This window comes from Lolium perenne, chromosome 2 (genome assembly GCF_019359855.2).
Source record: "Lolium perenne isolate Kyuss_39 chromosome 2, Kyuss_2.0, whole genome shotgun sequence".
In the NCBI taxonomy this organism is placed as follows: Eukaryota; Viridiplantae; Streptophyta; class Magnoliopsida; order Poales; family Poaceae; genus Lolium; species Lolium perenne.
This window is the reverse complement of record NC_067245.2, coordinates 104,454,234-104,466,552: the sequence shown is the minus strand read 5'-3', so window position 1 is coordinate 104,466,552 and position 12,319 is coordinate 104,454,234. Positions and strand designations below refer to the sequence as shown.

Below are 12,319 nucleotides of genomic sequence, written 5' to 3'. Positions count from 1 at the left end.
GAAATAAGAGTTGAAGCAAAGGAGAGCATCAAAAAGCAAGTTCAAAACACATTTAAGTCTAACCCACTTCCTATGCATAGGAATCTTGTACACAAATAAATTCATGAAGAACAAAGTGACAAGCATAAGAAGATAAAACAAGAGTAACTTCAAAAGTTTCAGCATATAGAGAGGTGTTTTAGTACCATGCAAATTTCTACAACCATATTTTCCTCTCTCATAATAATTTTCAGTAGCTTCATGAACAAACTCAACAATATAACTATCACATAAAGCATGTTTTTCATGATCTACAAACACATAATTTTTATCAAGCTCAAAAATAATGAGATTAAAACTTTCAAACCCACTTTTATCAATAATATAACAAGATGATTGATCAATCTCAAGAGATATGGGACTTAAAGTCAAGACTTCTCCAATCCCATTTTCATTATTAGTACAATTAATATTATCAAGTAACATAGGACCATCATCTAGAGCTTTATCATAAACATTTGCCAAGCAAAATTCTTTAGTACCATGCATTTCAACATCAGGCATAAACAAAGCATTATCATAAGATTTATCAAAATAGCATGGATTATCATAGATAATAGTAGCATAATTATTCTCACAAGTTTTACTCATAGGTAATATTTCAAGAGAATCCACGGGAACATAACATTCAACCTCCTTTGGTAAAGCATGGAGGACAATCAAATAGTGTAAGAGATAAAGAGTTAGTCTCATTAGAAGGTTGACTTGGGTAGCTAATCCATTCTTCCTCCTTTTGTTCATCACTCTCCTCTTCTTTTTCATCCAATGAGCTTTCAGGTTCATCAATTTCCTCCTCTTTTTCATCCAATGAGCTTTCAGGTTCATCAATTTCTTCTTCCACAGGTTCCTGCAAATTGTGAGTGCATTCTTGTGTATTAATGAGTCTCTCTTTATAATCAATGATATAAGGATTATCGCTGTAACTTTCTTTGCAAAAATTAAGGATAGAAGAGACATAATCTTTAAGGTCCTTACAAACAAGGGGAGGTAAAGAATACTTATAAGCCTTAACAACTGAGTTGTCAATTCAGCTGCACCTGGAAAAACACTAGTAACAGGGGTGATGTGAAAGCAGCAGTAGTATGAGAGCAATAGTAACAAAGATAACGCAGATAATGATAACACATAGGCAATGGCACCAGAAAATAGTTGATACTACTTCCAATGTCATATAGAAACGAGTATATGATGATGAGAGATGGACCGGGGTTCCCAGCGATCTACACTAGTGGTAACTCTCCAATAACAAGTAACAAGTGTTGGGTGAACAAATTACAGTTGGGCAATTGATAAAATTGAAATAGCATTAAGACAGAACATCAAGATTATTAATTATGTAGGCATGTTTTCCATATATAGTCATATGTGCTCGCAATGAGAAACTTGCATAACATCTTTTGTCCTACCAGCCGGTGGCAGCCGGGCCTCAAGGGAATCTACTGGCAATTAAGGTACTCCTTTTAATAGAGCACCGGAGCAAAACATTAACACTTGGTGAAAACATGTGATCCTCATATCACAGCCTTCCCCTCCGGTTGTCCCAATTTCTGTCACTTTGGGGCCTCGGGTTCCGGACAGCAATATGTTCAAACAACTTGTAGATACAATCTAAGAAATAATTATAGAGCTTAAATCTAATATCATGCCACTCGTGCACTAGTGACAAGCATTAAACACAACAAGAATGCAGCAACAATAACTTCACAAACTTTATAGATAGACTAATCATAATGTAACAATCCATCAGATCCCAACAAACACAACACCGATTACATCAGATGGATCTCAATCATGTAAGGCAGCTCATGAGATCATTGTATTGAAGTACATGGGGTAGAGAGTACCAACTAGCTACTGCTAGAACCCGTAGTCCATGGGGGAACTACTCACGGAGCATGATGGAGGCGGTGGCGTCGATGGAGATGGCTTCCGGGGGTACTTCCCCGTCCTGGCGGCGTGCCAGAATAGAGATTCTGTCCCCCAAATTGGAGTTTCGCGATGGCGACGGCGCCCCTAGAGTCTTTCTCGAGTTTCGTCAATTTTTGATCGCGTTTTTAGGTCGAAAGGGGTCTTATAGGCGAAGAGGCGGCGCAGGAGGGCGTCTGGGGGTCCCACCCCATAGGGCGGCGCGCCCCCCTTCCAGGCCGCGCCGGCCTATGGTCTGGGGGCCCCAGGCCTCCCCTCTGACTCCCCTTCGGTGTCCTTGTCCGTCTCGGTGAATTATGATGTTTGGTCTTCGTTTCGTCGAATTCTGAGAATATTGCCCGAACAACCTTTCTGGAACCAAAAACAGCAGAAAACAGGAACTGGCACTTCGGCATCTTGTTAATAGGTTAGTTCCGGAAAACGCATAAAAACATTATAAAGTGCGAGCAAAACATGTAGGTATTGTCATAAAACAAGCATGGAACATCAGAAATTATACATACGTTGGAGACGTATCAGAAGTCCACACATATCTTCTTCATCGACTTCTGGTGAATGTCGACGTTCCCTTCTGTCCTGTCGCGCTCTATCCACCCTTGTCTGAGTCGCTGCATCTCTTGCCCCACTCGCTCTTGGGGGATCTTGAACTGCTGCGGTAGGTCGCGGACTATTTTGCCTTGCAGATCCTTCGGGATTTGTAGTTACGAATGCTGTTCCCATGGCTCCAACTCCTGCCATGGCCATGTTATACAATGCTTCTCTTGGATCTCCTGGAGGTGGCCTAGATGCGAGGATAAAAGCTTACGTCGCCATGTACCCAGCTTCCGGTGTTTTAGGAATAATGTTCCCCCTCGTGTCTATTGACATAAAAGACATGTCGAGGTTTTGAACCAAATTTTGCCTATCAGCCTCAGGTATATTTTGCAGCCGAGATCTTGCTCTATTTCGAGCTGCTCTGTGACTATCTCCCGAAGTGCCAGATTGTCGACTTAAATCCGCCCTTCGCCTGCTTGACGCGGAAGCCGCTTCTTGCCTCCTGTCCAGCTCGATTTTTTGTTTCTCGAGCTCCCGCCTGGTACGTGCAAGCCTATATTGATACGCTTGTAACTCTTTAGGTGTCGTTGTTATGGTCATTGGCTCTGTACCATTAATAGCTCTTTCGACTCGATCCCATACTGCCTGTGGAAATTGCACAATCTCTCGTGTTCCCGGTCCGATATATTTTGTTCCCAAACCTCGCGTGAGATCTGCGGGATCGACATATGGATTTCCCGCATCGTCGAAGTTCTCTGATGTCTCCTCCTGTGGGCGACTTGGTTCTCCAATTGCATAGATCTGATGATATTTTGAATTCTGAACTTGGTCGGGTTTGGTGACACCATCATATAGATTGGCGAAGACCTCCCCAACAACAGTGGATCTGTCGATGAAGTTGAAGCTGTCGATATTGCTCGAGTCATCGCTTATATCGGAGTCCGCAGATGACTCGAAGGACATGTCGCTGAAGATCTTGGCGAGCTTTTCGCTTGCCATAGTGTTGATGAAGCGTGGCGGCGAAATCTCCTCGTCGCCTGACTCGATTGACGATGTTGAACCCGAAAAATTGGGGTCGACCGCTGATAATCCCGACGAGATCGGAATTTCGAGGCGATACGATCCTTCCTTCTCGACGCGGAAGTGGAACTTTCCGAGCGTCATCTCCATGGGCTCCTCCAGATGCGCATATGCAGCCAAACGGGAGGGTGGGTGAGGAACAAAATCGACTAGATCAGTTTCGATCCGTTTACCTCTATCCATCGCGTTGCTTGCTACCGACGAAGTCGACGATCTTGAACGTGCCATCGAGATCAGCTCCTTGACGCCTCTAATCCCCACAGACGGTGCCAATTGACAAGGGATTAACTTATCAATGCCTACGTATTGTAGACTAGGGTTTAGTTGGAACTAGAGGGCAAGTAGATCTCGAAGGTTTCAGCCAAAAAATACTCGACGATTAAGAAACTAGGGTTGTATTGACAATAGATTCGATCATTTCTTTGTCCCTCGACTCCCCCTTATATAGGAGGCGGAGCCGAGGGATTCGTAGCTTACAAGTTACAGAATCCGGGAGGGTTTCTAACCCGTCCCGTAATAATTACAAGTCGATATTTCTAATACAATTCTATCTTTCCTTAACACTAATTGGGCTTTCAGGCTTCATATTCTTCGACTCGTGGGCCTTCATTAAACCCCGGGTACCATCTTTGGCATGCCCATTGGGGATGCCTATGTCACCCACAAAGTGGACAAACTAGCTAGACAAATTGTGTAGTTGGAGAATCTATAACCCCATAACGTTTTATTATTTTAATCATTGGCTAACTATGGGAGTGCTTCAGATAAACAAGAAATAGATCTATTTGGTGCCAAATATAAACCGGCAGGATCAATTCAGATAAACTAGATACCGGACATATCAACTGCCATATTATTTCATAGTTTTAACCATGAGCCCACTATAAGAAGAGGATAAAGAAACAAATGAACCATTTTGTGTTAAAAATAATAGATGGTGTCATCCAAAAGTAACAATAAATATTACTTATGATGCCTACTGAAGGTGAATTTCCTATTACTAAATGTGACATTGGATTAATCAAGAGTGAACTTAGAAAGATACAAAAAAACAAATATACTCATTATATCTCACAACAAGCATGTCAGAATATCGCAATGTTTATTTGTTTTAATTATCAGTACCCTCAATAAAGCAAACACTAATAACCAATTGAATCTTCATCTGAATCATATCCACCAAGCAAAAAAGTCTTATCATGTATGGATGAAATCCAAAAGACATGATAGTCCGAGCAAATGCATAAGCAATTAAATATTGTGCGGCTAGAATAAAGTGCCAGATCATTTAAATGAAGAATTACGAGTTGACGAGTCGAGCCCGTCCAGGTACCGACTCATAGACTAGTCATGGCTAGTCTAGAGACTATTGCTCGACTAGTCGACATGTACTTTAGTAGTGGCTAGTAAACATATGAAACCAAATGAGAGACGTAATAACTAAAACTAACATAATTTCAACTAGTTGCATAAATAAATAATAATTATAGAGCCTAGAACATCATGGCATAGGCCTCAAATTATCTCCTTTAGTTAGGGCTCCTAATATTGGCTCCCGAGCACCTCACTTAACCAGGAAAATTTTGAGACGGCTATCAGGAACCAGGACTAGTCCACAACTAGTCGGTCGGCTCGTCGACTCATGGAACTAGTCGAAATGACCATCTGAGTCGACAATGAAATAACGACTTGTAGACTAGTGGCTCGACTAATCACTCGACTCATAATTCATGATTTAAGTTAAGAATTACATGATATTGGTTTAGTCATAATCCAACTAAAAAAAATAGATAAGCAATAGAACCATTTTGAGAAGCTAGCAGGAAAATGAATGAAGATGTGTGTCATATAAATAGCAGGATTATTTCAAAACAGTTATCCTATGTGTAGCACATAAACAAGTTGCAACATGATGAACGTAGCAATACAAAAAGTGGCAGGTACCCACCGGATTTTAGGGGCGATATACTTGGAAATTTAATTCGGCTCTTGGGTGCATATGCTCCCTCCACCAAAAACATAGTTTTAATTGTCAAAAACTTATAACAAAAAATTTCACATATACATCTCGACAATCTATGTGCGTTGGTGCAGTTTCGCGGAAAATCAATTTTTTTGCCGGTGTAAAAAAAACAAAATAAGTCTCACAAAAAGCCTTATTTTTAGCACTAATTTTTTTCTTTTTTTTTACATAGCCCAAACGACAAGTTAATTTTTCATGGAAAAACTTTGTGCGCACTTAGCATGTGAAGATGTACATGTGAATTTTTCGTATGGAATTTTTTGATATTCCAAAATAAATCAAAGTTGCAGTTCAAACTAAAGGGAGCATACGCACCCAGGAGCCAAAACATCACTCCCCGATACACTCCTCCATTTCCTAGGTTCCATGTGAGAGTACATCATGAAATAACAGCAAGAGTTAATGTTGCAGCTCTTAAAGAACCAAAACAACAAAGAATTATAACCGTAGCAGAGCAATAAGTTCAAACATGTACTACAAGATGGCAAAATGATAGCCATTTGCCATCATAGTTTACAACAAAATAGATGAAAATTATAATGTAAAATCTTGTGAACATGGAAGAGTAGGGAATGGCAGAATTTAAAATAATATTTTGCAATGAACAACAGAAGGTGTTACAATGGTTTAACATGTCACATGTGAACTAGAAATGCAAGCAAACATGTACATTTCCTATTAAAAAAAATCGATGAATTACATTGCATGAATTGATGTTAAATTCGAATTGAAATAGGGCTCATATTAATACACATAGGAGAAACATAAGAGAAAATAAATATAAAGGGTGCACTTTAAGGATTTAAAATAGCACAGGGTTCCAAGAACCTCTAAAATGGCTAGCAGTTGCTAAGATCTTTGCACACATTTCACCCTGCATTTATAGTGTGTTGACGGTTAAAGTTATGTACGGAGAACTTCTTAAACTACTGGATACATCTGAAACTACCAGGGTTGGGTTCGATTCTCAACAGTGCGGATAGTAATTCTACTTGCTCGAGTCGATCCCTGGTGGGTTGGCTGGCATTGGCACTTCCACACACTCTAGTATACCCACACATATAGAGCAAGCAAGAACATAGTAACTGATAGCGTGCAACCTTCAAACTTGCGGGGCTGTACAGAACTCCAAATATTTATAATTGCAAACCGTACAAACTGAATTAAGAACAATTTTGTAAATGAGCGTCCTCTTTCAGAACACGGAAAATATAATTTCATGAATATGTATAGTCTATTTGGCGGCTTCTTTGGCTGTAGAACTGTTCAATCATTTTGATCCCTTCTCAAGTACGGCGAGTCCTTATAGCAGGCGTATATTGGGAGATCGAGAGCTTTCTCTGCTATTCTTCCGTCTTCGCGAATCCTCTCTATCAAACTTTCAACCGAACTGAAGTTGGCCTGGAAAAATGGATTTTCACAAATAGGTGAGAAGAGTGGCGCGAGCATTAAAAGGGTGCTGCATTTGTTTTTGCTGGCATGGCCATAGCTTCACCTCAGGTCTTATGTAGCCAATTATAGCAAGGCTGAGCTCCTCTCCATAGAAATCCTCGCTGAAATCATGAAGTATCCATGGCTCCTGCAACTCACAACTTTAGAATGTGCGACGAATCTAAATGTGGAAGGAAGTATTGACGAGACCACTCACAATAGTTTTCTCTGAGTTATGAAAATATGGGTTCCAACCAATGCTCATGACCATCTTGTAGATAGCTCGTTTACGCAGTCCAGCCCAACCAAAGTATACCCCAGAAGTATGCTCCGAGAGTATGTCTGAGAACTTGTCTGCAGGTAAGTTGGCTGCAAAGAAGATGTAAACAACACAGGGTACACTTATATCAACATAAATAGTTAAAAGTGACCTCATAGTGTGAACACTTGCACACAACTTAGCATGATAAAGATTACAAAACTAAAGAGAAACACTAATCTTAGGAAAGACATCAACTGTAACCAATAGCCGCTGTTTATGAATTTAGATCATGTCTAACGTGCACTGGTTAGGTGGACATGCATGCAAGAAAATTTTCCACACATCTATCAAGGACGCAGTATGAAGCGCCCGAACAGCATTGACATCTTAAGTACAACCCTAGCTAGTTTTTTTGATCGTGCAACTCCCGTGTGAGACGTAATGTCCTAAAACAGGTAACTGAACGTAGACGAGATAGGTAAGCTATGGTCTGGAAATTTAGGTGCCAGAAAACATACATGGAGAACATGCATGTTGTGATAAGAAAATTTATGTGAAGCAGACACAGTATCTAACACCACACAATAGTAATTGTTTAATTTGGTATGTTTTCTATACCTAGATAGCATGTTCCCGCATACCTGTTGGTATCCCTAGTACTCTAGAACCACGGCCATATCCTTTTATCACAGGTCCGCTGATAAACCATGGCTCTATTGGCAAGGTGTCCTCAATCCCTGCAGAATATTCAAGCAAGCAATAGTTCAAGCCATCTAGAAAATACTATATCTGAACAAATGAAATTCTTTGACCCTAAAGGATAACATTCTTGAGTCATACAATCAACAAACGGTGTCAAGCCCCATTTTTCAAGCCGTAAGTCAAGGAGGGAATTGATCACTTCATCAGCAGCACCAAATTCAGCAGTGCTTTTGGGTATTGAAGGTACAGCTATCACATGCATGTCTGCAGCTTTACCAGCCAGGACACCTTGCCTAGCATAACAATTAATTACCACATATTAATTAAACCACAAACTTTTGGCCTAAGAAGGTAAAAGGAGAACCAGGGGCAGACAGGATACAACAAAGGTTTCTGATGTAAAAGCAAGAGCTCCATCGTAATTCCATAGAAAATTACGAAGTATATGATATCATTATGTAGGCAGGCAGCTCTGATGTGAAATATGTATCACACATGTGGTCTAATATTAATCTAATGAGTGCATATGAGTGATCTTGAAATAATGAATATGGAGCTCATTCAGAAAAAAATGCATGAACTCCAAAGCCAATTACCTTCCACTGAAAATACATTAGTTAGGATAATTACACACTCGTGACCCCATCATCATTTTAAAAAAAACATGAGTAGATAGCAAACACACTTACAAGGAATCCTCAATAACGATGCAATTTGATGGATCAGAGTTCATTCTCTTTGCAGCTTCCACAAATCTTGAATATCAAAATAGAAGTAAATTAGCCATAGCAAACAAAATGCACTTCATGTATACGCAAATATATCTCACATGTCTGGAGCTGGCTTCCCCCTTGTCACTTCATCACCACCAACAATTGCTACAAAAGATTCTTCCCATCCTATATACCATATGGACAACATCACCATAAGAACACCATACTAGTACTCAAAAGCAGGATACAGGTCCACCTTTTATGTACATGGAAAGCATTACCCGGATGACAACCGATCTTTGCTCTAATGTTTTCTCTTGGGGAGTTGGAAGCCAGAGCAACAGATACACCCTTACTCCTTAAATGCTGTACTAATCTATTAGCTCCTGCAAGGGCTTTTATATTGCCCCACCTGCGGAATTTGATTCGCCATTTAGATTGGAAAACCTCAAGTAGTAAAATGAAAGCATTACTGAACAATAGTTTGCATGAGTATAACAACTACTATATACCGCAGTACGAACAAAATTGCAAAAAGACAATGGTCGAGGGCAAGGCTAGCAATGTTGGATGTAAATACTTATTAAATGGCACTTTTCTTCATTACCTTCCAAAACAACTAAACAATGCAAGAACGCTGACTACATGGCAGCATGCATTCTCATGTGATCTATCAATATTATCTCCTATTGTTTCCAAGAGAAGTTCAGCATGGAGCCACAGACCCTATATTTAAAGTCAGGCATGCATGCACGGACACTTGTAGAGAAATTTGCAGGCTTTGGTGCAAACAGAAATACATAGGGATGCCAGGAGAGCAGATATTATGCATAGGAAAATATCGGCAAGAAACATGTTGAAATATGTATGTATATGCACACACAGTTTCTTATAAGCATATAAACAGATGTTCTTAAGCAAATGTTCGTACAGTTTGTAAAGGGGGATAACACATACATCTGAATTTCTAGCTGATATATTATCTTACAACCTTATGCAACAGAAAAGGAAGGGGTTTTGCTGATATTACTTCTCATTAAACATTGGAGTAATCATGTTGAGGAACTCTTCTGCTGAGTAAGGGAGTTCATATTCTTCCAAAACAGCAACTGCAGCTTCATAAGGTCCCTTTCGTAATAAACACTGAGCTTTCTTGCTATCCCATGTTTTCCCTTCCTTGACAAGAAATGATTTTAGCACCTGCTGTACAACATAATCTGTCATGGGTTATAAACAAGAGAGGTGAGATTGAGAATCTAGAAAGACCATTTATACAGATAAATGAACAACTCTGCATGTAATATATTCCAACTGATCTCCCATTACCTGTATTTAAGAGGGTACCATCCAAACCAAGAATAACATGAGAAAACTGTCTAGTTGACCTGGATTCTTCCATCTCCAAAACTGGGGCTTAATATAGCCAGAGAGCATTCATGTCCCAAGAGCTACCTGCCAAGGAATGTAAGTGGGGAGAAAATATACAGGGGAGCATGAGCTTGTTAATACATAGAATGGTCCACTTGTGCAGTAAAGCTACTTTACCGGCTAGCATCTACAGCACTACTATTTAAAAAAAAAAAAAACCTAAAGAATGAACCTATTCTTCAACAATGTTCAGTGAAACCATCCAATCTGACCTAAAGTTCATGACTGTCTGAGCTCTACTAATATAATTCAGTATCCCGCAAAACCAAAAATACATACATATTATATTAGTATATTGTAACATAGCCGAAACCTTTGGATACAATTGCATAGAACTCTCTGAGCTAACTAAATAAGTCCTTACACCAATGCCGCATCCATGTAAATAACACGGCGAAGGATTTACAGCCGAGGGTAATGGGATGGGGACGAGATCGCTCCAGGATCCAACTCGGCGCAGCATTCAGGCGCGATTCGAGTAGAGAAAGGGGAGGTCTGGCGTACCAGCAGGAGATGCGCGGCGGCAAGCTCGCGTGTCGTCTTCGTGCCGAAGCTGGGGGTGACGCACTGAGGCCTCGGATCCTGCAAAGCTGCGGCGCGGGCACGCGATGAGCTCGCCCGTCAGCGGAGTAGGTGAACGGCGCCGGCCGCTGCGATGGGAGGGGTGTGGTCACTGGATCGGCCGTTGGCCTTGCTCTACCACTCTCCACGTTTTTTCTTCTTCTTTTTTTTTCTTCTTCTTTTCGAGTGGTAGTGTGGTATACTTGTCTTCGAAATGTAACTTTGACTAGATAAGTTTATACTACCTACTCACGAACTTTGACTAAAAAAATAAGCAACAAAATCTTAATTATATTTTGTAAGTAAATAATATAGTTGAATTCATATATAAAACACTTTCTAATAATATTAATTTCATACCAACAGTTTTTATATATTTAGAGTACTTTTGGTCAAAGAGGTGCCTTATTCATTGAAATGGTGGGAACACAATCTGAACATCCAAAATAACATCACAATGCTTAAGTTTGACTCTTAAATGTTATTCCCTTAATTCAGATTTACAAGGTCCCATGTACTTTAAGAAAACATCAACCCAAGTTACTCGCTCTTAAAATCGAGTTCTTTTTAATAAAACATCAGCCTCAAGACATACTCCATTCGTGTCAAAATATAAAACATTTAACCTTTTTTTCAACCAAGTAAAAAATGGCAAAAAACACATAGCTACGCCTATCTAAATTTGGATCATGATCGCATGAACATCTTTGAGCTTCCACCCCGAGCATCGTCATCTTCCATATCCGCTCCGAACCAGATTCTATCCTGATCAAGCTACTCTTTCGCCTCGACCCCAGCCGGCACCTTGGCACCAACCTCCCGATCATCCTAATCCCGAGGTGGCTTGCTCTCCTGAGCCCCAGGTCACCTGATCATCCAGACATCTGATCCGCAAATGGTATGGAGCCACTTGGTCACAAACACCTTATCCCCAGCTCGCAGACATCTGATCAACTGGAGCCCTAGGTCTCCTAGGCCGGAGCGGAGATGGCGGGCGCAGGGAGTGGTGAGGGTGGGGGCATGGAACAAGTGGCGGCACCCTCGCTGTGGTTCTGCGTCTCCTCCGGCCCTGCAACAATTGGTGACCCAGCACATCAATTTGGTACCCCCAGATCACAAATTCAGAACAATCAAGTTAATCCAGTTAATCACACAAACAACACTGCAAGCAAGCACTGCAAACACAAATTTAACAAGCAATAAGAAATAACAATAAAGAAATTTAACAGCAGATCAAGCATATAAATAGGTGACCAAGAGCAAGAACCGATAATTTTTTGGCTTTTAGCTTACACACTTTTAAGTCAAAAGTCATCACCGATCTTCTTAATTAATAGATATAAGGAAAATATTTTACCTTGGTTTAAAAACAAAGTCATCACCAATAAGCCTAATCAATACACCCTAAGTTTGCTAAAAAAGAGTGGCCAGCAGAACTGAAGATAGATATGGCAAAAAGTTGGCGATTCTGTGGTAGGTTGAGAAGTCATTAGTTTAAAGTACCGTGCCGTGACTAAATTTAGACATGTGAAAGTATAGATATGGAATTGGAATCGTCATTTTAATTTGAAATTCCAGGAATTGGTATTGTATGTTATGTCAATTCTTGTCCCTAACCCT

The 12,319-nt window shown here is 40.3% G+C and overlaps 1 protein-coding gene across 1 annotated transcript; it reads right to left on the bottom strand.

Moving 5' to 3' along the window:
- Positions 1-6,724: 6,724 nt before the first annotated feature.
- On the bottom strand, positions 6,725-10,851 carry LOC127333758 (bifunctional riboflavin kinase/FMN phosphatase). The gene is made up of 11 exons (XM_051360191.2): positions 10,643-10,851; positions 10,037-10,162; positions 9,741-9,927; positions 8,992-9,122; positions 8,827-8,896; positions 8,687-8,752; positions 8,136-8,290; positions 7,937-8,032; positions 7,251-7,402; positions 7,098-7,181; positions 6,725-7,003 (listed from the first exon to the last, which is right to left on the bottom strand). The coding sequence occupies exons 2-11, from the start codon at positions 10,107-10,109 to the stop codon at positions 6,869-6,871; spliced, it is 1,149 nt and encodes a 382-aa protein (XP_051216151.1). The 5' UTR covers positions 10,110-10,162; positions 10,643-10,851; the 3' UTR covers positions 6,725-6,868.
- Positions 10,852-12,319: the final 1,468 nt, after the last annotated feature.

What these genes read in the sequence shown, in the direction of transcription:
- LOC127333758 (XM_051360191.2), bottom strand. Translation starts at nt 10,109, where the DNA reads ATGGAAGAATCCAGGTCAACTAGACAGTTTTCTCATGTTATTCTTGGT. An exon ending in TGGTACCCTCTTAAATACAG is followed by an intron (nt 9,928 to 10,036) that starts GTAATGGGAGAT and finishes AACCCATGACAG; the next exon opens with ATTATGTTGTACAGCAGGTG. An exon ending in ATAACTCAGAGAAAACTATT is followed by an intron (nt 7,182 to 7,250) that starts GTGAGTGGTCTC and finishes TGTGAGTTGCAG; the next exon opens with GAGCCATGGATACTTCATGA.